This window comes from Aplidium turbinatum, chromosome 1 (genome assembly GCF_918807975.1).
Source record: "Aplidium turbinatum chromosome 1, kaAplTurb1.1, whole genome shotgun sequence".
Lineage (NCBI taxonomy): Eukaryota > Metazoa > Chordata > Ascidiacea > Aplousobranchia > Polyclinidae > Aplidium > Aplidium turbinatum.
In genome coordinates, this window is record NC_137472.1 from 55,016,902 (window position 1) to 55,043,254 (window position 26,353).

At 38.4% G+C, this 26,353-nt stretch overlaps 1 protein-coding gene and 1 long non-coding RNA gene across 2 annotated transcripts; one reads left to right on the forward strand and one right to left on the reverse strand.

Annotated features, from left to right (window-relative positions):
* Nucleotides 1–1,274: 1,274 nt before the first annotated feature.
* LOC145783227 (uncharacterized) lies at nt 1,275–21,962 on the reverse strand. Its single transcript, XM_082595038.1, has 8 exons — nt 21,828–21,962; nt 20,835–21,050; nt 18,066–19,391; nt 14,610–14,705; nt 12,640–12,708; nt 9,736–10,001; nt 9,296–9,493; nt 1,275–1,980 (listed from the first exon to the last, which is right to left on the reverse strand). The coding sequence occupies exons 1-8, from the start codon at nt 21,904–21,906 to the stop codon at nt 1,897–1,899; spliced, it is 2,334 nt and encodes a 777-aa protein (XP_082451164.1). The 5' UTR covers nt 21,907–21,962; the 3' UTR covers nt 1,275–1,896.
* On the forward strand, nt 15,770–20,931 carry LOC145783236 (uncharacterized). The gene is made up of 4 exons (XR_014290913.1): nt 15,770–15,967; nt 18,037–18,134; nt 18,711–18,805; nt 19,182–20,931. It is a non-coding gene; the product is annotated as an uncharacterized LOC145783236 (long non-coding RNA).
* Nucleotides 21,963–26,353: the final 4,391 nt, after the last annotated feature.

Genomic DNA, 26,353 nt, shown 5'->3' on the forward strand with positions numbered 1-26,353 from the left:
TAAGAGCCGTAAGTTGTGTAAAATAGACAAAATTATGCTGCTGAAAATGATTTTTAAAGCGAAGACACTTGTCACGAAAATCCAACACTTTTTCTGTGCATGATACATAGGTTGTTGCACCGGTCCTTGCAGGCTTCGGCTTAAATTGTTGACATGGGACAGAAAATCAACTAGAAACGCCAGAGATGTGAGGAAGCTCTTGTTTTGTAAAGGACAGTTTTTGTTATGGAATAGTATTCCAGTATTTCTTTGCTCAACTGCAGAACACGGCGAGATGTTTCTCCTTGAGACGACTAACGAACTTCGGTGTGATAAAGAATGTCTTCTGCAGACGTTTCGCTTAATTGCAGAAGTTCTCGAAATTGTCTATGATGAAGAGCATTGGCACGAATGTACAAAATGATGCGATTCTCGTCTTTTACGGCAACAGATTTGACGCTCAGGGCTCCTTAGTGGATAATACAGGACGTGAAGGTTTGTGAAATTGTGAGCTGCCTATTATTATCGTACTCTTTTGATACAAATTCTAAAAATCTTGCCACAAATCCGGTGCTTCATCTGTGCAAATACCACAAACATTTTTTAAATTGCGAATTAATCCATGCACATTGCGACATACAATTTATTTGAGAATCACTGTAATACACAAATAAAGCACAAACCAAGTTTTAAACGTCTTTATTTATCGATCATGGTGCAAACTCGGAAACATTCACGGACCCCCAGTTGAGAACCGGTGATTTATTAGGTAGGCCTACATTTAAAATTCATTGTCAGTGTTGCCGGGTGTTTTTAAGTGAAAATAGTATTTATTCTATTTAAAATCAATTCTAAACAATCGGAAATCAAAAATATCATGGTCTGCAACTCGCCAACTACTAAAAATTTTGCGCTACTGAGAAGCAAAACTGGCAACTCTTAAACATTTTCAGACATTTTAAAAGATTGTCGGACAACATAATCTTAACCCGTAATCTCCAACACTGGCAACTCTGACAAAAGATGGCAATGAGCATTCAGATGTACCAGACGTAGCCGCGACCCTCAAGTGCAGTTTAACAATTTAGCGTTCTGTGTTTCGTTACAAAAATTAAGATTCCATGTCTTTTGTTAGCAATCTTCTTTGTTCAATCTTAAAAGGTTGTTGCATGTGCCTAAATTAAGAAAATGATAATTTTTTATGGAAACGACTTATTTAGTCTATCGACATTTTAAAAAATAAACTGATTTGACGTTACCTGCAATCAAGGCTCATCTCTACAGCTACTTTCACATCTCTGACTTGAGATCTTTATTGAAATTTAAAAAAACTAATCTGGCAACACCTTACAATTCACTCACCTGGCAACACTGTATACAAATAATTTTTTTAAAACAAAATCATATTTGCAACACTAGATGTCGTTGAAGAGAGGTGACCCCTAACCCTTTCCTGGCAACAACATTTGATTTAACATAAGGGAGCGTTCAAATATTACGTAACGCTGTTTTTCCGAATTTTTGACCCCCTCCCCATGTAACGCCAACGTAACGTTTTTGTCAACGCGGGCCACATTTATGTAAAGACCGGAAATTGTCTGCGGGCCGCTCAAAATCCCGTCGCGGGCCGGATGTTGCCCGTCCCTGACTTGAACCTGTATGGAATTACGGGAATTAGCCTACAGTATCGTAGTTGATACTTGATAGAGATTTTGTTGGTTGGATATGATTTCAGCTTAATTTAGTACCCAAACGACGATACCAGCCAGCACAAATAAACTACCGTACCGTACTCGTAAGCGATACGTAACGTTTTGCTTGAACCCCTCGCGATGTGACGCTAACGTAACGCTTTTCATAAACCCTCCCTCCCCCTCGATAGCGTTACGTAATATTTGAACGGTCCTTAAAACAACATCAAAGAAATAAACAACAAGGTCCTTCAATTATCCGACCCTTGTGGACGATGACGTCATCGTAGTTAATCCTGATCTTCAACTTCTGTAAAAGACAAAAAGAATAATTAAATTAAAGAAAATGTTTTTTGGCCATACACATGTTAGCCTTCTCAAGTTAGCCCAAAAAATAACTGATTTTACATCTACATTGAAATGAAAGGGCAAAGCAGGGAAGAAAGGCTTTGCCGTTCATTCTTATGCATTTCGTTTTTCAATTCATTGTGTAAATCAGTGATTTATTTTCAATGTAGATGTAAAATCAGTTATTTATTATTACTTGAGAAGGACTGACATGTGTATGGCCGAAAACGTTCGTAGTTTATGTGTTGCTTGGTTTTATCTGCCTATGGTTGAAGTCATCTCTTTACCAAAATTGTAAACTAAAGCTTCTACAACGTTGATACAACGTAATGTACTCTACATGTTATGTCAGGTAACGTTAATACAATGTTATGTACTCTAGATGTTATGTTAGATAACATTGATAAAATGTAAAGTACTCTACAGGTTGTATTAGATAACGTTAAATGGAGTAAGATGGTATGGACATGTGATAAGGAGGGAGGAAGGAAGTTTTCTTAGAAAGGCATTAGATCTAAAGGTGGATGGGAAGAGGAAACGCGGTCGTCCAAGAAGAACGTAGAAACAACAAGTGAAGGATGAGTTTAAAAAAGTCGGACTGAAGGAGGAAGATGCAAGGGACAGGGTGAAATGGAGAAAAGGGATTAAGACAATTGCTGCGCGGAAACAATCGGCCACCCCCACTGGTGGGGAACAAACCGACGATGGATTATGATGATGATGAACGTAACGTACTCTAGATCAGTGGTTCTCAACCTTTTTGTTTCGGCGGACCCCTTTTGGTACTTTCAAAGCGGTCGCGGACCCCTAAAAAAATTTTATCTGAAATTTTGGTATATCGCTTCTTCTATAATGGAATCAAATGTTTCATAAGTTTCAAAGCGACACACATAGAAGAATTTAGTGAACTCGCGACGCACTTATGACGATTGATGACATTGACGAAATTATTTTATGAGCTTTATGTTGGCAAACAGCATCAAAAATCAGTATATAATGTACATGTTGATTCGATGTTTTTTTATAAATTTTATCAAAAATCAACAAAATTTTGCGACTGTTACAAACAATTTTTCCCATTTTTCATTTCTAATCAATATTAATTCTTTATAATCTTTGTCATTGCAAAACTGTGAGTGGTAATAGAAATACAAACGTTGGTCAGCAATCTAAGTTAAGCATTGATCAATGGACTGCTGTCTCAAAAGAATTAAGTTGAACATAGCCTTATTAAAAAAATTAATTTAATTATGTTTTTTCATTAACATTGATATAACATAATATACTCTAGCTAGATCAGGGGTCACCAACCTTTTTTGCATGCGGGCCACTTTGGCACTAAGGAGAGCTGTGGCGGGCCGCAATAATAAAATTTTAGGTAGATTGACTCTTATGCTAGAAAAGAACGCATTTTGTATCCAGTATCCAGCGTTACATGTTGTTAATACTTATCTTAGAATACCGCAGCAACAAATTTAGTCAAACAACGCTACTGCCATGCCAAGCTCCTTTAATAACACTTTTGACTTCTTTAACAATGTCTAACAAACGAGGCCACTTGTTTTGCGCACTTATAGTGAGGCGAGCGAATATTCATCGCCAAGCAAGATTGGTGTCATCACTTTGCTTCACAAAAGATATTTTGCAATTAACAATTGCAGTAAAGAAGGAAATGTTTGACACACCGCAATACAGGCAACAGTAGTGACCTGGAAATATATCAGTGAAAAATAGGCTCCAATAACAGGGAGAAACCAGGCTCCAAAAAAACGCTTGTGGAAATCACTGAAAAAAACGATTCTGTCGTAACTCATCAACATTGTATCCTATAAAAAAGCAATGAGTTGGTTTTGATCCTTTTTATGTGAGTCTATAATACCGCCTTTCTTTGATTATATTATTAGACAACTAAGTTATGGCAACTTTCGTAATGGCGTTTTACGTTGTAGCCTACTCTTTCTGTGTGATTACTTTGCATATTTGACAGGTTGCTGTACTTTTGTTAGAAACAAAAATGTAATTATTCGTCCAACTTTCATTAAAACTTCTGCCTTCTTTAGTTAATTTACGCTTCCCACTGTTAGACTGCAACATTTTACTGTGGGTCTGCGCAACAGTAGCCTACCTATTCAACTCAACAACACTCGCTCTACCTGTGCCCAACATTTCCAAAAATAATCAAAACAATTATACGCAACAAGGAGTTTTCGTCCATGTTTTTTCAACTGCCCGGAAGCATAATAATTCCAATTTGTACGCGTTTTAATCAACCACTGGGGCAGTGTGGCTGGACATCGCATTGGAATAACTTTAAGCGACCCCCACCTAGAACTACAATCTGATTGGTCGGTCGGTGGAATCGTATAGAAAGCGAAAATATGCTTTCCAGAAAGTGTTTTTTTACCTTCACTCTCTTTAACTCCTCAAGAAAAGTATTTTTAGTTATACTTGTATGCTGATACCTTCCGCGGGCGCACATAACAGCTTGGCGGGCCGCCAGTTGGTGACCCCCTGCTCTAGATGCTATTTTAGATATCGTTGATACAACGTAATGTACTCTACATGTTATGTTAGATAACATTGATACAACTTAATGAACTCTAAGAGTTGCTGCTGTAATCTTCAACCTTTTTTACAAAATCGCCCCTTTGTTGAAAGTGCGGGTCCAAATCGCCCCCTCAAACGAGGCCTCGAAATTAACGGCGGCCGTGGCCGCCGAAGGGTTCAGAAACGGCCACCGAAAGTAAGCTCTGCTCGGCCGCAGGTAACTCGAGAAGGATACAAGTAACTATCGAGGGCTTTGTATGCGTATTGCGAAAGCAAAACTCGTTTTCTTCTTATTACCATCGGAGATTCGGCTCGTTAACGCGAAGCGCTGAAGCAGAAAACTTACGTCAATCATAGACGTTTTTGTTGCTGGCCGCCGGAATCGCTTGCCGTTCGGCCATACTGGTTGCCGGGTGGAAAAGTTAAGTTCGAGGACTGCGAAACGATTGCCGTTGTACAAAAGTTCATGTCGTTAAAAATTTACATACAAAACTTCAAATATCCCAACAATATAAATAAGCAAAAGCAAGCACATTTTATTGAAATACAACAGCTCGTGGAAGCTAATTAATGCGACCCTTGCGCCTGGTGCTTATTTGAAAGACTAGTAATAGCTGGGTGCAAGCCAGTCAGCTTAAGTCGAATTGCATTTCCTCCAGTCTTGTTCATGTCAAGTTGGTTTCGGTATTTATTTCTCATGTGCAATACTTCACTAAAACCTTGTTCAACAATGTATGTCGAAGGAAAAGCCAATAAATACAACTTCACTTTTGCCCATAGTTCCGGAAATCGATCATTGCACTTGATCCAGAAATCTGCCTATCCATGTGCGAAAAAAATTGCTCGAGCTTCTTCGTTACAGTAAAATCGCCCCCCAATTTCAAAAATTGTACAAATTGCCCCCGCAATGGCCAAAATCGCCCCCGGGGGGCGATATCGCCCCCGTTGAAGAACACTGCTCTAGATGTTACGTTAGATAATGTTAATAGAACATAATGTTATCTAGTCTAGATGTTACAATAGATAACGTTAATACAATGTAATGCCAATTGTCACCTCTGTGAGGTAGGTGTGTGGTACAAGTAGCACCTTTGAACCCTGGGCAGTCACCATGGATTGTTACACCATGGGTCTCGGGAAACACTGGTCTTGATCACACACCAAACTAACAAGTGGGTCCACGTCCCACCTCATGGGCAACAACCTCGACTGGTTAGCTAAAACTTGTTAGAAATTCTGCTGCCTTGCAGGAAAATACTTTTTTAAGTAAAGGCTAGGCCCACCGCCAATAACTGTGGTTAGCGTCAGGAAGGGCATCCGGCTGGAAAATCTATGCTCCAAAATATTATTTAAATGCAGCAAAAGCTAAAAATGGCCCCTAGTCCCCAGCAGTCCTTAGATGGGCAAGGGGTGCGAAGAATCTCTGGGTTCCGAGAAAACAAAAAAACATTGAAAAAAGAAAAGATTATGGTGTTAGAATCGGATGCTGGAATGTGGGAAGTTTGTGTGGTAAAGGAACTGAAATATGTGAAGAACTAAGAAAAAGAAGGGTGGATATATGTTGCCTAGAGGAAGTAAGATGGAGGGGACAGTCAGCGCGGTTTTTAGGTGCCAATGGGAGGAGATATAAGTTATGGTGGTCAGGAAATAACACGGGAATCGGTGGTGTTGGTTTCTTGGTAAAAGAGGAATTATGTGAGAAAGTAATAGAAGTTAAAAGAAGGAGTGACAGAGTGATGACAATGGTACTTGCTTTTGAAGAGGAGGTAGTGAGGCTAATCTGTGCATATGCACCTCAAAGTGGTAGGGATTACTTAGAAAAGGAAAGTTTTTATGATGTTTTGGCTGAGGAATGGGATTTACGGAGTTCAAAAGAGTTGGTGTTTGGATTAGGAGATTTTAATGGACATGTTGGAAAACAAGCAAATGGGTTCGAGGGCATTCACGGAGGGTATGTTTTTGGGGAGAGAAACATGGAAGGAAGAATGCTACTTGAATTTTGTGATGAAAGGAAACTTTGTATTGCCAACACATGGTTTAAAAAGAAAGAGAAAAGGAAGGTGACTTACAGCTCAGGAGGACATGAGTCGGAAATTGATTTTATTGTGGTTGGGCAGGAACAGAGAAAGTACTTGAAGAATGTGAAAGTAATTCCGTGGGAGTTGCAGCATAGACTAGTAGTAGGAGACTTAAATATGAAAAAAGTGAAGAAAATTGTGAAGAAAGAACGAGTTTTTGTGAGAATTGTATGGAGAAATGTACGAAGAAGTGTGTGAGAAGTATACGAAGAAGTGTACGAAGAAGTATGTGAGAAATGTACGAGAAAGGAAACTGGAGGAAAAAGAAACGAGAATTAAGTTTGTGAAAAGAGCAAAAGAGCTGGTAAACATGAGCGCGCAGGACTTGTGGGCTACATTTCAGAAAGGTGTCCTACTCCTAGCAGCATGTGATGAAGTATGTGGGAAAAAGAAAGTGAGGAGGGATCGTGGAGACACATGGTGGTGGGATGAAGAGGTGAAGCATGCGATTTCACAGAAAAGAGATGCATACAAGCAGTGGCGCAAAAATGGGTCAGAAGAGAATAAAAAGAAGTATAAGAGTATGAAAAAGAAGGCAAAGAAGGTTGTTGCAAGAGCTATGAAGAATGGTGCTGAGGAGGAACTTAATAAAATGGGGGAAAGCCAAAACAAAGTATTCAGACTCATAAAGCAAATGAAAAAAGATGGGAAAGATATTGTAGGGGGAAGATGTATAAGGAGTGGAGATGGGAAGTTGCATTTCAGTCCGGAAAGCAGAGGAGAAGTGTGGAAGGAACATATGGAAAATGTTATGAATAAGGAGAATGTATGGGATCATATGACAGAGGTTGATCTGGTGGAGAGTCCAGTGGGAAAGGTTACTCGTGATGAAGTGGTGGAGGCAATGGGGCAAATGAAACTGCATAAAGCAGCCGGTCCATCAGAAGTGAGCGTAGAGATGATAAAAGCAAGTGGAGAGTTGGGAATTGAAGTAATGCTACAACTTAGCCAAAGGGTATTAGATGGAGAGGGAATGCCAGAGGAGTGGAAGCATAGTACTGTTGTTCCACTGTTCAAGAGAAAAGGGGATGTGAGAAGTTGCAGTGCATATAGAGGTGTAAAACTACTAGAGCATGGAATGAAAATTGTGGAGCGAATACTAGAAAAGAGGTTGAGAACATTGGTGAAATTAAATGATATGCAGTTTGGATTTATGCCAGGAAAAGGTACAGTGGATGCTCTGTTTATATTGAGAAGAATGCAGGAGGAATACCGAGAGAAGCAGAGAAAACTATATATGTGTTTCGTCGACTTAGAAAAGGCATTTAACAGAGTACCAAGGAAAGTGATGGAGTGGGCAATGAGGAAAAAAGGTATACCGGAGGTATTAGTGAGAGCTGTGATATCTATGTATGAGGATGCAAGAACAAAAGTGAGAGTTGGATCAAATTATTCAAACGAGTTTTTTGTGAAGGTTGGTGTACACCAAGGATCAGCTTTGTCACCTCTGATATTTGCTATTGTGGTTGATGTTGTAACTGAAGGAGTGAGGGAGGGCTTATTGAGTGAAATTTTGTATGCAGACGACCTGGTCTTGACAAGTAGTAGTATGGAGGGACTGGAGAGAAAGTTTGAGAAATGAAAAGAAGCATTTGAAACCAAGGGTATGAAGGTGAATCTTGAAAAAACAAAAGTGATGGTGAGTGGAGCAGAAGGAACAGTTGTTGAGAGCAAAGTAGATCCCTGTGGAATATGTGGCAAGAGAGTGATGAGAAATTCAATGCAATGCAAGGAATGTGGAAAGTGGGTACATGCAAGATGTGCTAATGTCAAGAGAGCCGCTAACAAGATTGGCGAAGTGTTTTGTTTGTGGGAAATGCAGTAAAGGAAGGAATGAAGTGGAAGGCCATGATGATGAGTTCTGCCATGGCATCGAAACAGTGACAGACTTCTGTTATCTGGGTGATCGGATAAATGGAAGTGGTGGATGTGAAGCAGCGGTGACAACAAGGGCAAGATTGGGCTGGGCAAAGTTTAGGGAATGTGGGGAAATGTTGTATGGCAGAAAATTTTCACTAAGGATGAAAGGAAAAGTATATCGGAGCTGTGTGCGGCCTGCAATGCTATATGGTAGCGAGACATGGGTATTGAGAGAGAGTGAACTGGCAATCCTGAGAAGAACGGAAAAGTCAATGGTGAGAGCAATGTGTGGGGTGAAAACGAGAAAGGAAAAAAGGACTGAAGAATTGTTGGATATGCTTGAGATGAGAGAGACCATAGACCAAATGGCAAGGGCAAATAGAGTAAGATGGTATGGACATGTGATAAGGAGGGAGGAAGGAAGTTTTCTTAGAAAGGCACTAGATCTAAAGGTGGATGGGAAGAGGAAACGCGGTCGTCCAAGAAGAACGTGGAAACAACAAGTGAGGGATGAATTTAAAAAAGTCGGACTGAAGGAGGAAGATGCAAGGGACAGAGTGAAATGGAGAAAAGGGATTAAAACAATTGCTGCGCGGAAACAATCGGCCACCCCCACTAGTGGGGAACAAACCGACGATGGATTATGATGATGAATGCACTCTAGTCTAGATGTTTTGTTAGATCGCATTCATACAACGTAATGTACCCTACATGTCATGTTAGACAACATTGATACAACGTAATGTACTCTAGATGTTTCGTTGGATAACGTTGATACAACGTAACTCTCACCTTATTGTCCGACCCATCCAGAGCTTCCTTCAACATGGATCGTTCCATCGGGTTCGCATATCTCGCCCACCACCCATCACCGCACTCTTCACCATTATAGATGCAACGCAACATCAGAATTTCTTCCTTAACTTTGCTTATTACTTCGATGACGTCATGGACAGATAGGAGGTTGGCTTCGAGATTCATCCGAACAATCTAAACACAAATAATTATGATGCAACAACTAAAGAATGTAGTTGTTTGTGACGTTTTGTTTATTTGTGAAAATTTAATAAAACTTAAATATGTGAAATCAAAAATTGGAAAGTTATTTGGACGCGGACGATAAAACAATGTAAAGTAACGTTGAATCAACGTAACAGCTGATGTTAATGCAGCCATAGATCAATGTAATTAAACGTTAGTTAACTTAGTTGTAAAAGTTAAATGTGACTTACGAATCCAGGCATGGATTTGATCGGCTCTTTCAATGGACGGAATTGGTAGGAATTCGTATCGCATCTGGAAAGATCAATCTCTCCAATCTGCCCTGGCATCGATTTGAGGAATGACGCCACCGCAAGGAAATCATTCTGAGTGTCGGAGGCATCGATCTGTATCTTCCCTCCATCAAAATGACGTCTTGCGGCCACGGTCACATCCTCGTCGTTGCCTTCCCTCAGGATTCTGCTGATGGTGAAGATGGAGCGACCATCATATTGATCTAATAATGTACAAATAATAGCAATCAATATTAGCTCGACTAAAACCTGGGCAGTCTTAGGCTAGCTTTGCAGTCAGAAACTACCGGGACGACTCATTTACAAATTTGTTTGGTAAAATGGACAGCTGAAGGGTTACTAATTAAGAAATTCAAAAATTAGCAGAACTGCACAACGTTTTCTTTGATTTTAGGTAAATTCATTCTCATCAAATGAATTGCTATATTTGGTTAAAATTTTGGGTGCTAGAAAATCTGCAAAACCTTAATGCAGCAGTGTGAGGCTACCTACCATTACCGGTGTTGCGTGAAGTCAACCCCTGCATTATCATAACTTGAATACTATTAAATAAACATGATATCACATATTTCCTACATTTATTTTGGCGATACACACTTTGTACACACGTGGGCACTGGGCAGGTCATATAAACTACACCCGAGTATGCGACATATGGCAGTAGACCTCAAGCTGTAGTTGCATCAAATTTTGTCATAACATTGTGGCCCTCCACTTGTCCACCTTAATTTTGAGTGAGCAATTCCCTACTTCTACGGTTCTACCATCCCTATTCCAAACTAATTTTTTTTAAAACATCAAACTATTTAAAGCTTGCAAATTGAAATAAACTTTGTTTTCTTTTTCGATACAGTTTCGAAGCAACTTTATAACTTGATCAAGAAAATTTTCCAATCAGTCATTTCTTTCTTTCATGCTTCTTCTTCGACGAGTAAAAACAAAATGACTGTCGCTTGCTGATTTGCGCGGGAATTTTTGTGCAGAGTTGCCAAATAAATGTCATTTTTAAACGTTATTTAAAGCAACAAACTGTAGAATAAAATTAAAAAATCTAAACCACTTGGAAAAGATACAAAACAATTACATGTCAATAATACAACCAACTTGTAATTTTTGAAAAAAATACCCACATGTTTCATAAAAATACGAATTAAATCTGGCAGAAAACTGAAAGTTTGGCAACTTCGTTCACAACCAACACAAATTGTCGTCTGCAGCTGTGCGCGGGGGTAACGTCTAGAACATCACATAACTAAGGCGAAAGAGAAAATTGAATTGAGTCCTGTCTTTGTCATGAGTTACCAAGGGGGGGTGAGGGGGGACTTGTATACCTGGGATTGGTATAGCCTATAAGTCCCCCCCACCCCCCTTGGTAACTCATGACAAAGACAGGACTCAATGCAATTTTCTCTTTCGCCTTAGTTGTGTGATGTTCTAGGTTTTTCCGTGCGCGGGAGTCTTCTGCTTAGTGTTTCCCAGAAAAAATTGTAATCCACGAGAAATTTAGGCGAAAGTTTCTGCCATGTAAATTGATTGTTTGGATTTTCTATTGAAATTACTGTTACATTTACCAATTTTTAAATATCTATCAGAAACCTGGACAATTACCAAACCAATCAATAAAAGAATAAATGGGTTTGAAATGTGGTCATTCCGAAAAATGCAAAGGATTTTATGCAACCTACTTACAGTACAGAAAAACCAACCAAAATGTTTTAAATCAAGTCAAACAAACAAAGAATCTACTAAAAATATCAAAAAAAATCAACTTCAATTTTTAGAACACGTTCTGCGAAAAGGAAAATTAGATCATCTCTTTCTCACAGGTAAAATCGAAGGGAAGCGTGCCCAAGGCAGACAAAGATTAACCTACTTAAACCTACAAATTTACATAACCAACACACACCTAATACACAAAGCAAACAAGAGAGAATCTTGGAAACTTTTCAGGCAAGAGGCAGTCAAGTCGCTTGCTAAGTCGTTTGCCCATCTGTCTTGCACTCCAATTTTTTTCTCAATTGCTTCGTTGGTAATGTGTTTTTTATAAGATATTTTTAACATTCTTCTATAGCACCAGAGTTGAAAAACATTAATTTTTTTGTGAATTTCTTTGCTGTGGGTCCAACGTTCACTTCCATGTGACATGACTGGTTTCAACGTTTCCATGAAACATTAAAAAAGCAAAACAATAATTTGACAAAAAGATTCTTTTTACTTGAATAAAATGGTAACAAGCTGTAGTTATGTAAGCTATTCAATGCTGTGAATGTTGCTATTCGTAAAAATATAAGTCATATAAAATTTTCTACCCAAGACAACGTAACCCTCACACCATAATCTACGGCAGGAGCGTAGCCGGCTCAAAATTTATGAGAGAGAAGGCAAATAATAATTTTTGCACATAAAAGTTTGAAATTTCTCATTAAACTATTTCAGTGGGAACAATTTCCTCATCACCCCCTCCACCCGACTACGCCTCTGGTGCATGCTGAACATGTTAAATGCAACCCTGTTGCTTGAATGTGACCTAGGGACCAAGATTTTTCAACTTTTTCTTGTAAAGCTTACTTATTGTGCTTTTATGCTTTCCGTGCTTATATCTAAACTAATAATTGCTGCTAGAGCCGTTGTTTTTTAACTGGGCTGATTTTATTTACTTGGCAATTTTTCACTTTATGTTCGTTTTTAACTTGAAATTAGAACACTTTTTAAAAACAAAACTACTTAAAGGAAAACCAATGCAATGCTGGTTTTCAGTCCTCTAAATATAGGCCACCCCAAAATTGATAAAACATTCTTTGCAAAGAAAACTGTGTTGACAAGGTAAAAAAATTTACTTACCTGCAGCAACTTTCCGAGTTTTCTCATAAAGCTCTGAAATAAAGATTTCCCGTTTTTGATATTTTTCACCTGAAAGAAATCACACCCTCATGAAAACTAGGGCTTACGATTGTCACCGTTGTAGGCGTACACACTACACAGCCTACGGCCAGAGGTGGGCAGTAGCGCGCTACTTTTGTAGCGGCGCTACTAGCGGCGATACTTTTTTAGTGAAAGTAGCGGTAGCGGCGCTACTTTTTATTTGGAGTAGCGGCTGCAGTAGCGGCGCTATTTTTTTCCAAAGTAGCGGTAGCGGGAGAGGCGCTACTTTTTTCAGTCGCACTCCCGCTACCCGCTACTTTTTAATTTAAATTGAAAAAAATGCTTGTTTTTTTTGCAATACTGGCGTGGTCAAGCAGCTATATAATCGGCTTGGTTGCAAAGTTTCGGTCTTTTCTAGCTGACATCAACTTCTTCGGCGAATATCTCCGTGTGATGAAGCCTATCTGCCAGGCTTCAGACATTCTCCAGGGTGAGTCCAAGGCATATAACGGAGTCTTGCTTCCAACCATCACAATTCGCGGTAAAGAAGTTCACCGAGATCAGTGATCTTGTGACCTGTGACGAGTTGAAAGTGAAAGTCCTTGAAGGGGTGAAGAAACGATTCAACAAGTGCTTCAACAACATGAAGTGCGTTATGGCATCATGTCTTCATCCCTCGTTCAAGACGTCGTGGCTACAATTTCTGCAGTACGTTTCCACGGATGATGCTGCCGCACTGCGAGAAAAAGTCAAGACAGATGTAATTCGACTGTTGCGGGAGACATCAAGCCAGGTTGATACCGAGAAGAGTGACACCAACACCAGTCATGACTCCAAGGATGTATTTTTTGGAGTGTTTGCGCCATCCCGTGAAACGTCGGTGCAGAAGGAAGCAGCAATTGTGGACGCCTTTTTTTCGAACAAGAGCAAGTCCTTGAGTTTTTCGAATACCGAGTTAAAACATCTGTTCGTTAAATACAACACCCCCATTCCTTCCAGTGCTGCGGTGGAGAGACTTTTCTCTGTTGGAAAAGATGTGCTTAAGTGAAAGCGGGCAGGACTTATAGTGACTCTCATGTTGAAATGTTCGTGTTTTTGAAAGATGCGTAGCCTAACTATAAATTTCCCTTAGAATGTGTGTTCTATAACGACGTTAAAATGACAGCGTAAACGAATGATAACATTCGTTTTCAAGATCATTTTTGCGTCACTAGGGACTTGAGTGTTTCCTAATGTCATTTTAAACAAAAGTAGCGGAAGAAGTAGCGGTAGCGCGCGCTACTTTGGCCCGAGTAGCGGTAGCGGGTAGCGCGCTACTTTTGTAAATTGGTAGCGGGTAGCGGTAGCGCGCGCTACTTTGGCCCAAGTAGCGGTAGCGGGTAGCGCGCTACTTTAAAAGTAGCGGGTGCCCACCTCTGCCTACGGCTTATCGTCATCACAGTTCATGCTTTCACTCACCAGACTCATCGCGGGCGAATAGTCAGTCATGTAAAATCAGTTTATTTCTATACAATCAAGTCTATAGGATTGTCACTAAGATGGGAGGGAAAACAAAAACATTATTATACCGGTAACTATAGTGATTGTTTACATTACAATGTCAAATAGCACATCAACTTCATACAAATCTCTACAAACTCTAAAAATAATCTCTCAAGCCTACTGAATTGTTTAGTTTGCAATTTGTTGTAAATTTTAGACTAGCGGTAGCTTACAGATCTGTGCGTTGCCAACACGTCTACGAGATAAGACACAAAAAAATTGTTAGGATGCGCTTCCCCCTGCTACACTCTGGTTTCTCAGCTCAGCTAAATTAAACGAATAATTCTGTTAGAAAAATAAACTTTGTAATGTCCAAATCGCAGAATTAAAGTAGCCTGTGTTTGAAGGTTACTTTATATAGCCTTGTCAAAGTTCTAATTTAACGTACAAAGTGAAGTATATTTTACCTGGTGAAGACAATCGAGTTTGCAGGGAAAGTCGTTGGAGTGTTGAAACATCGGATTCCTCTGAAGGTGACTGGATACTTGTTGACCTTAAAGAATCTGCAAAGGTACAAACATGTTTGCAATAGGGGAGATGTTCCACCAACGGACAGGGTGCGACCAACGGACCGCCGTTCTATTTCTTAAAATAAAAGTTGGAAGCACGAAAAATGTTATTGTGGTATCGAGATTAACCTTTTGGGTTTTGGAAATCTTCCTTGCGGGGACCTGTGATTTTTTTTTCATATTGTTATGAAGGAAAGTGTGTTTTACAAGGTAGAAAGTAAATTTTGAATATTTTTCTTCTGCAATTTTTTTCACCCATCGGTTTATTTTTTCAAGACTATTTTTTGTTTGCTGATTGCTTATTCATTGATTAATGAAATTGCAATGAGTTAAATGTTTAAATTTTATCCATCATTAAACTAGGCCATAAAATCCAAGAACTATTATGTATCTGACCAACGGACCACCCACCTGTTTAACCAGTGGGTCACTAGCTAATTGTTTAACAATGTCTTCCTTTATGTATTCAGACTAAAGATGTTAGAAATTAAAACAACTAGCAATAAAACAGGGTTGTTTAGTTCTGAAAATCTTAACAAAGCTGTCGAAGATGTTTTGAAACTAAATATTTTTGTTCGAAACTCATCAAAAAATATGATATAGGCTACCACGAACAACGTTGGCTCGTTATGTTAAAGAATGAATCAATGGATAGTGAGAAAACTACTGCACCAACACCCGTGGCTTCTACAAAACACCTTTCTGATATCTTGAAGTTTTCTGCAACTTTAGAAAATATGAGATTTAAAAAAAAGTAAAATAAACACCAAAAACACTTGAATCTTATATTATGAAATTGAATTGAATAATTATGAAAATATGAAATGAAATTTCATAATAAAAGCATATTTCTAATGCTTGTTGCGTATGTTGTTGTGTTGTTTGTATGTTGTTTGTATATTAAATAGTCCAACATAAGCACCAGTGCATCAGCTTTTTGCCAAGTAGAAGTGACCCGTTGGTCGAATAGCAGTGGCCCGTTGGTCGTATAGGGGTTTGACCAACGGGGCACTTTTTATTATCATTTAAAAGTTATTTTTTGGCAGTTAGTAGTCGAAAATTAAAAAGCTTTTTTGGCTGAATATACCAGGGTATGTGACCTACTGTTGTGCCAAAAAAGGAGGATGCATGACCTTTGTATGGACAGAAAATAACAAATATGTGAAAAATGACCCATTGGTGACACATCTCCCCTACGCGCCTCAATTTCGTATAGCAGATTTTCAAAAAAGAACACTTCATTTTATAGATTAACTGTGAGTATAGTCCCAGGTTAAGTATTCACATAACAAATAACGTAATATTGACTTTTCTATAGTGAATGTTAGCGTTTCAAATGTTTAAAGTAGTAATTCATCAATATGTCATTTGAAAATGGTTTTGCAGCCTGATACCTCTGAATCAGGTTTCAATTAACAGCCACAAATTTCCAAAACTAACAATTTGAATTTGTTTCAGAAATAGCCTGCAAAATTATTTTCTGCATTGTTTGTAAAATAAAGAAAATATTCTTAAATAGTCACGTGCTTGCCTAGCTCAGATATCCACAAAAATGTTTCTTGAAAGCTCAACAAGAGCAACAAGGTTTTGAGAGCCTTGAAAGGAAGCTATAGTTAATTTGGTTGTGTTTGCGTCATGTGATCTTTGAACACTTTACATCAGTAATAAGTCTGCTAACAAATCATTGCTAACTTTATGGTTAAGTCACAACTCAGGGCGTATATTAAGGGTTTGGCTAAACAGTTAGATTATTTTAAGTAAATCTATGCGCATTTGCTTTGGCCTTGTAAACTTGTGTAGACCTAGTTTATAACTTAAACATTTTAAGCGGTATACATTCGCTTGCGGGCATGACCGGTGCAAGCCTTAAAGCAGCCGGCTGCCATCGCAGCCATGGCCGCTAAGTAGTGCTTGAATGACCGCCGGTGCTACCTTCTCAGTCGGCCAAATTTGGCCGCCGGTTTCTTCTAGTCAATTATTCAATTTTGCAATAAAATGAGCGTGGATTAACTGTCGAAAATATGTAGGATCAAAGAGTGACGCATAATTAGGTCAGCGCATTATAATCGCCACTGTTGTATTGTCCGGGAACATTTGCTATGGAATATATCCTGCTGCGATCACCAGCTGTACCCGCGCAATCGCAAATGCGTGAGCGCATTAGGCCAACGCGCGACGCGCATTCATCTATTGTGCGCGAATGCGCGAGTAATAGCGTTCAAGTCGCAGATTTACGAGTTTTTGCACGATTATAGAGCAGTACTAGACGAACAAAATTGAAATAAAATAAGACGAATTTTCCGCTTATTAAATGATCTAGAATAAAATTTTATAAAAACCTTTGCGCATTTGCCTGTTTGACTAAGTCTTGTTTGTAATTTCCGACGTTATTTTAACAAAGTGTAAATCCGAAGTGATAATTTACACCGGCTGGCAATATTGCCGTTTTTATGTCGATGCAATGTTGTCAGACATTGAATCGTTGTTAAAAAGGAGAACTAGGTTAGTTGACATCCGAGGGGAAAACACGTGTCTTCATAGTTGAGAAATGTTCCCGCTATGGGTTAGTGACTTCACACCCTAATGGTGACATCATAACGGTATAAATGGTCTGAATTTATGAAAGGCGGTATTCGGTAATGCAGTTGAAACAATTTACTGAGCAGCTGAAACAACTTAGTGTCGTTAGATGGTCCGGCAATACCAGATTACAATCCCGATAAAGCAGTTATTGAATTAAACTAGCATTGTTGCAAGTTTAATTCTATTTACTTGTGCTATCGTTATTTGTATTTTGGCCTCCAAGCGCACAGATTTGGCCGCCGAGAAGGAACTCCCGGTAGCAAGTTTCGAAAAGATACCATTAAAAAATCCCCTTCGAACTTTGCTTGGTAATTACAGAAGATAAAAGAGCATAGCAGTGGTGGGAATCAAACCCACGTCAGTGCAATGACTACCACCGCCCTAACCCTCCGCGCCACGTCAGCGAGTAGTAACTGATGAGTTAATTTAGCTATTATTTGCCTTTTTCCTCTGTGGCTCAAAGGAGATTTTTAATGGTAGGTACCTTTTAGAAAGTTGCTCCCCCGGTAGGCCACGATGGCTGCCGGAAAAAATACGAGTTTTAAGGCCTGCGGTGCACTCTAGGCAAGATTCAATTTCTGCGCCCCATTGCTCAACACTTTACTTTACTAGAACCCAAAAGCTTATTGAAAAGTCCAATATATTCTTTATAAACGTCCTTAAGTTTGCACTTTAATAACATTTCCCCAGAAAAACCTTTTCAAAAATGCCTTACTTTTTAAAGGTGCTTTACTTTTTTCAGAGACTGTCTAAAATTACGCTTGGACTTACCTTCATTCATGCACGAATCCAACATAAGTCCGGATAAGAATTGAACAACGACTGACCAGTGATCGACCAGTAAGTTAGTTTTTACAAATGATATGAAATTATCTAACGGCATTTGATGGACCATGTATAAAGCGCTAAAAAACTCCTGAAAGGTTTGATGTGAAAAATACAAACGTTGGTTACCCTCGAAAAGGCCACAATTTTTATTTGAAGCAAATAATGCCACGACAATATCTTGCACGTCTTTGGTTAAAAGATTCTCTTTTTGAAGATCTTCAGTTGTGATCACTACGGTTCCATTTTTTGTTGCATTGTACGCGATTTGTGACAGTTTAACGACAATTTTATTTGTTAAAGCAATTGTGTGTTCTGATGTTCTGAGGTTTCCTAGCACTCTTTGAAATATTCTGGTCAGATTCGAAATATTTGCAGTTTCATCTGATGAACCAAGTGAAGCTCGTAAGTATAACTGTAACATCAAAGGATTGTAGCACATGGATTCTAGATGAGGGGTTTCTACAGTTAATTTGTTCCAAATTTCATTCGATTTTTGTTCATTATTTATCAAAGCATCAAACAATTTTTTCGTGTTTTCAGACGTTAAGTCTCCAACAAAGTACGTATTTTTTGGTTGACATTTTTTAGGAATTGTAAGCATGGCGTGTGGTCGTGAGGTGAATACAATGTGGCAATTAGTTAAAAAAGTTCCTCGACACAGATTCGACACAAGCTCCTGGTAGGTGAGTAAAGTGTCAAAATTTGATTTTTTCACTTTATCCAATAAATTCCAGTTCACCTGGTCGAATCCGTCAAAGATTAAAAAACAGTTTTGCATGTGATTTTTTATCCAATTGAAAACAGAAGCTTTTTCTTCTATATTCAAGTCAAAATTTACATCTCCAAGCAAAAATTCCTTCAAAGTTAATTTCTCATCATCGCAATCATTCATGCTCATGAAAGGTATCCTCAGAACGAGAAAGTCTCTAGTTTCATCTAGACGCCTTGCCAAGCGCTTTGATAACGTTGTCTTTCCCGCCCCAGGGTAACCGACGATTGATATGAAACTTTGTGACTTAATACGTGAAATTAATTCATCAATCGAAACTTTTTTATCAGATTCTTTAAATTTGACTTGTTTGGTTTTGGGATCATACTGGTCGTCGCTGGGAATGAACCTTCCTTCGTAGATGTCCACCAACAGAAGCTCAGGGTGAACTTCTGGGAAATTCGATGCGGGATTATCAAACCTCGCCACATCCACATCAAATGCCGATTTGTAGAGTTGACCAGTTGTTTCCTTTAGTTTATCGAAGGCTCTGCTTGGATCTGAATTCGTACAACACGTATTAAACTAAATTAACACCTTTGAGAAAGTCAACAAATAGAAATATTTTTCTTTACATAATTCTATTAGTTACTTTCAACAATGAATTGAGATTGCATTTGTAAGATTAATCCAATCAGTACATTAGTAAGACAATCACTTAAAGCAAATTGACATTAAACACGAATGTGTAGGAAAACAAGTTGAACCCTTCGTGTTACTGGACTTTATGCGTTTGTTGCTCAGCAAGGCAAACGCTTTCTCAAAGCTCTAACATTTGTAAAATATTCTGAAGCTTTTGAACACTGTACATAAATTAACAGTTTTGAATAAGTTTAAAAAACAACAGTTTTTTGGATAATATCAGGAGGTACTCTCAGCAATGAATTGAGATTTAATCAAATCAGTTCATTTGTAAGAAAAGCATATTAGATAAGTAACATGTTATATGAACTTGTAATAAGCATGTTAAACCTCTAATGTTATGTTTGTTGCTCAGCAAGGCAAACATTCTCTCAAAGCTCTAACATTTGTAAAATATTTTGGAAGCAGAAAATTTAACTGAAATGTTAAGTGGAAAGGCGTAAAGCTGATGAAAAAGCTGAATGGGTACGTCACGATGACATAGCTCAAGAGCAGATGCAGATTGGTTAAAACTGCAACGTCTTGTAATAAACGTTGGGAATCACTGCTTTTTAAGATGATTCACATTATGATTAAACATTGTGTATGTGACATAATTTTGGTTGCTGTTGTGATGTGATATTTTAACTCTCCACTTTCTTTTGTGGTGTTTAAACAAAACTAATTTTTATTGAAATCACAGAAATCACTCAAACTTTGATGGCACAACGTAAAGACGTCAGCGCATAAGCCTCGTTTTTAATTTAACTTTATCTGAGGCTACCTGCAGCGACACGGGGTTTTGTGAGGACGCCCCACTCTTGTAGTGAAATATTTCACAAAAGGAAATATGCTAGAAATGTTAAATTTGTTGACTTTTAGTTTTTATTGTTTGCGAATTTTTTAAACCAACACTGGTCATTTTTCTACCTTCCTGCCCTTCACAATAAGCATTTCGTCTCAGGTGGCTAGACACTTTCATGCAGTTTTTTAGACATTTTTGCTGCTTGATATTTGAGCAAACAAATTATATGGTAGATTATAAATGCTAGTGCAACTTAATAACTTTGAAATGTAAAAACGCCCAAAAATACCTTATAATACATAGAAGACCTAAATTGATGTTTTGTTCAGTTCAGCATTGTTATAATTCGAAAATATGCGTTCGAAAGCCCAATTTTGAAGCTATTTTCGGGAAATGAAAACGTACGTACTTTCCGCGTATGAAAACAGTTTGTAGCCTACTAAGATAGGGTTAATCTCATTTGTCCTTATTGCTGAAATCCACTCATTTTTTATATAAACATGAACATTTCACAAACCTTCATGATCGCCAGATCGAACACTGGTTTGTTCGGGTTGATGAATGATGTTGATTATGTTTTGCCGCTGGTCAACCTGGACCACTTGTTGATACTGGCGCTGGTCAACATGGACCAATTGTTGATCAACATGTTGATGCTGATGGACATGATGCTGCCGGTTGTCCTGCTGAATTACTTGCTGTTGAAGAACAGCTATGTTGGTCGAGGTTTGTTCTGTAAGAAACAAAACAGTTTATTGTTCTGATGTCACATTTTAATTCTTTTTAGGGATGTCTAATACTAACGGTTTTTATTTAGCAACAAAACCACCAAAACAGCGATGTCAGAATATTGTAGCACTGGTTTCTTAAGCTAGTTTATTTTGTCATTATTGTTAAATTCCGTGGGCAAGAAAGCCAATATTTATGTCCACCTTCAGGCACGTCATTAAGTGTCTTGCGAAATAAACAGCAGCGTGCTCTTCAGCTGTGTCGAACAGGCGCCCTTTCAACTGTCGTACGAAAGTTCTCACCACTCGGGTGCAACCTAGTTCGTACCCTGAAAATATCGAGAGAAAAAAATAAAAAAACCAAAGTCGCTGATCGCAGTTTAATAACACAATGCCGAAGTCGCTGATCGGAGTTTCCGCAAACAACTCGAGAGTTAGGGTTAGCGGAAACTGCGATCAGTTAGGGTTAGAGAGCATAGATTACTCGATGGTTGGAGTTAAGGTAAGAGGAAACTGCGGAAAAATGTTTGCGGAAACTGCGAGGGTTAGGGTTAGAGCATAGATTACTCTATGGTTAGGGTAAGGGTTAGCGGAAACTACGGAAAAATGTTTGCGATCAGCGGGGGTTAGGGCTAGAGCATGAGGTACGAACTAGGTTGCATCCTCACCACTCGGCTATGCAGTCAACCATACAATGGTAGTACAAAAATTCTTACAAACACTAGACGGCGTCATAAGATATTTGAAGAATCGCGTAGACTAATTGTTTAAAATGAACCTACCAGAACTTCTTAGCAATGGTCTTTCAGTCTCTTCAGTTGAAGTTGTTCTGTTTTCTTCTTGATTTTGGGGGAAAGACATTTTTTTTGTTAACTGTTACTCAGCAAACCAAAATAAAAATTAACAAGTAGTTGATGCTACAAAACACAATTGTGCGTCATAATAAACATCTCTCTTCCTTATCAAAGTAAACAAGACAAATCAAGCAACATAAATTAATATGGGCCTGTCTCTTTAGTGCCTGATGCAAATAAATATTGAACAAACCAACACAAACGCATCATTTGAATAATATCATAGTATCGACAGCGGCTCATTGATCTCAATGTTTTGTGTCGACAAACCACCTTGTTTAGCATCAAATGGTACAAACTCATATGCGCGAAATTCATACGTTATTGTTCTAGAACTCTAACTTATCCTCACCACCGAAACAACACTGCAAGTTATATGTACTTTTACTGTTTCGAGTGTGACCAACACTAAATTCAAACCTAAACCAACCAACCAACTTGTTGACTGTGCAGAAGAGCTTGTGACAGAATGAGGGCATAGCCGTAGTTGAGGTGGTTCCCAACAAACTGTAAACACAAGGCAGCAGAAGGAAATTGACAGAGTGCAATCTTCTGATGGCTAACAACGGGGGATGGGGATGACAAAGTTAGAGGTCATCCTAACTATCTAAATACATTGATCAGACACTATGGTTGCTCTTCAAAAGGATTCTTTATTGATTATCATACTCTGTACACGTGGCGATGTACCCAGATTGCCAGGCCAACAAGACACACGTTACCAAGCAGGGATGCCAGCGACAAATTTCCAATAAACTTCAATAGTGTGTAAAAAACACCACCGGCACTCTGGCGGAATATTTTTTCCGCTTTCCGCCAAAAAAGTCATCCGTGAATAAGTGCGAGGCATAAAATGCGACCTGGCCTACTTTCGACAAATTTCAAATAAAACTATAATCCCGCAACACGTGCCACTCAGGCCAGTAACTAGGAGGGGCCAGTGGCGCCGGCAGAGGGAGGCAGGCGGGGCAGCTGCCTCCCAATGTTTTGGGCATCATCTTTTATTATATTATAATTTATAACATAATGTTATTTTTTTTAATATTTGGATCCCAACCTGAAGTCAACTCAAGTTACAATGGGGGGGGGGGTAAAAGCTTTCTCTTTTATTTTAAACTTGCTCTTCTTGCTGCTGTTATTACTACGATTTTGTGATTCTATTCACGTACATCGCCTGCTGCCTGTCACGTAACAATTGTTACCGGCTGTTCAGCAGATTGGCTCTTGCTTGGTTTTGAGTGGTGGCAGTGCATACAGCAGTGGGTCATTCAATTGTCAAGGATATAATTTAGAATTGTAGATTTAACTCAACGAAGTCTACTAAAGTAATACAGTAAGTAACCGGTGGTTTGATGACTATCTCTGACTGGAGTATTCAGAAGCTAAGGATGCCACATTTTGCTTTCCCTGTCGAGTTTTCAACAGCTTGGTATGTTATAGTCCTGTTAATATTAAGTTTATTAGTTAAAGTTTATTCTATTAAACTGCAAGTGTGATCCACCGGTGTTAAATGATTTTTTATTCTTAATGTTTCTTGATCCTATCCACGAAGATTTCATGCGCAATATAATGACGATAAAGTTTAAAACACAAACTGAGCGAACAATTATATGATATACGTATTAAGATGCAAAAAATGCAGTAACTTATGACGAAATAATGCAACTAAAGTCAACATGTTCCTACGTTTATTAAACGTTAAAATACGTTTCACTTGCAGTAAAATTGTTTTCTCATTCTTTTATTTCTGAGGATATTGCTTTGCTTTTTGCCTTTAAATTGGAAGACTTGCGCCCCCGCAAGCAAGATTGTGCATTTTTTACATCGATTCAACGCCCTACAACGTTGAATCGATGTAAAGTCAGCAGATTTAGCTGGCTGGGGTTTGGCGTTTTAATTGATTATTATTTTTACTTTCAGTGAAGCTTGCTTTTACGTCTAATAAACGTAGAAACATGTTGACTATAACTGTATTGTTCCGTCATACTGCATTTTTGGCATCTTAATATTAAATAAGAAATATAAAAAATTGTTCTCTAATGTTGTGTTTTAAAGTTATCATTTGATATTGTGCATTTTCCTTATGAAATCTTCGTGAATAGGAAGAAGAAATATTAAGAATAAAAAATCATGTAACACCGGCTGAGTATTTATTGCAGTTGAACTACGCCCGGTGGCCGTCACAGCACATTTTATTCCTTTAACTTTTATTAGCCTCAATTTTCACAATGTCATAGGGCTAGGCTACGCAATACGCATGTGACCGCCTCTGCGTTTGATATATCTACTACGTTTTGACATCTGTATTTTCCAAGCATGGCAAAACGTTTTCACAGCGTTTTAGTACAGACAGTGGCGTATTTAGAAATTTTGTTAGGGGGAGGCCAAGACATTGTGTCAGTCAGCCGCGCAGCGGCTGAATCGGCGGCTGGAGTCCAATGGGGGTCTGGGGGTAGTCAACGGTAGTACACAGAAAGCTCAAACTTGATGAAAATGGCAGTTAATTGGTTCAAATTTATTCTACTTGGGTTGAAATTAGACTTGTTTGAGCCTTTAAATAGGGGTGGAGTATATCAAAATGTCATATGATGCGTCAGAACGGGGGGAGGGGGTTAGCTGAAACTGTCAGATAAGGGAAGAGAGGGTCCAAAATCAAGAGCGAATCCGCAGAAGTAAGTTACTGTTCCGATCAATGAACCAACAAAAGATATGAAACACTTCAGAACATAAACAATAAGTTAGTCCTCCCGACCTCGAATACCTTTTGAACATTCTCTGCGATTCGCAATGACAATTTACAGTTTAATGCGATGGCTGTGCTTGGCAAATATATCAATGACTGCATCATGCTCGAGTACAATATCCTTATTTAAATACATCTGAGCTAGACCATCCAAACGTGGCTCGATCATGGTCGTGCGGTAATAATTTTTCAGGTACTTTAGTGAACTGAAACATCGCTCATTGGAGGCAGTTGTAACTGGAAGCGTAGCAAAGATTCGAAGTAATAATTTATGGATAATCGGATAAGTGCCGAGTTGTTCAGCCGCTTGATACGCATCCACAAGAGTCGCAGGTCGTTTATCCACAGAAACTGCAAGCCAATTCGCTCTCCATCTTCGCAATTCAATAGTAGCTGCAAAGCAATTGCTTGGTTCAACATCCAGCATTCCATGGTAGAAGTCGAAAATCTCGTCGATCGTGCAGTCCTCATCTTCATGAATCAATGAAGGCAGAAATGTGCTGACTTTAAAAGCTGAGCAGTGCTCATTGAATCTATCGTGAATTTGTGCCATGCAATTGTCAAGAAAAGGAAGAAAAACTGTTGATAAATTACATTGCAAAAAGTATACCCCGCCCCCCGCGCTAGGATGAATCATCCAAGCAATTATTGCGCTACAACTTTTTTTTTTTGCAAAATTTGGAGTTTTAACCTTTCAAATTGAATTTACGGATGTTAATACATTGTTTGCAAGAAAAGCTTTAGCCTATGATGTAATTTCACGTCAAACTGTGCAAAGATGCAAGCCATCTGTAACTGCTGAGATCGCTTGTTCAATCTAGATTTACGTCTAAACAGCTATTCGTTATACAAAACCGATATAGACATATATACCAAAACATAATATATCAGAAATAAAGTAACTTCATTGTCTCAAAGCTTTTTGTTTGACACTCATCAAGATGAATGACGCTACATTTTCTAAACTTTGGGTTGACTTAAAGCATAAAAGTTAATGACTTACCGGAATAAGATCGCTATTTGGATCAACCAAGGAAAACATTGATAAATAAAAAAAAACTGTAATAATCTCGCAAAAAAAAGCAATCAACCTATGTCTCTAAAACAAAGTTTGCCTAATTTTAAACGAAACTGCATTAAAAGAGCGAGTTTTGCCAATATCAAACAGTTAAATATCTCACTGAGATCTATTTGCATGGCTATATTGGCGAGGATATAAATACACTTTGATTGTGCAATTCGAAACTGTTTTTGTCAATTACAAAAGCACTTAGATATCAGAAATATCGTAGTAAGATGAGTTCATTTCTATTATTTTTGCATAATTGCTTTGAAAGTCATAATTTCTTTACAAGTTACGATTCTGCAGCTAATTTCTTGCCTCCATTTTTATGTGCTGGCAAGTGTCTTAAAATGACCTTGTCTGAACTCATCCGAAGAATGATAGATCAAGAAATGATTTGAAAATCAAAATTTTCAAAAGCTTCAATGCTAAATTTATTTGATATAGTGTTGTAGAATGTAGCGTCACAGAAGAGGGTCTAAAAACGTTTTTGAAAAAAAATGATAAAAAACGTCATTTTTGCGACAAAATAAGACAAACTATTAGTAGCCTACTATTTTATAGCAAGCATAGTGAATAACACGCTCTAACCGCTGGAAAATAATTCGAAATGATTTCTAAACGCGTGATTTGTGCTTAGCTTCATCA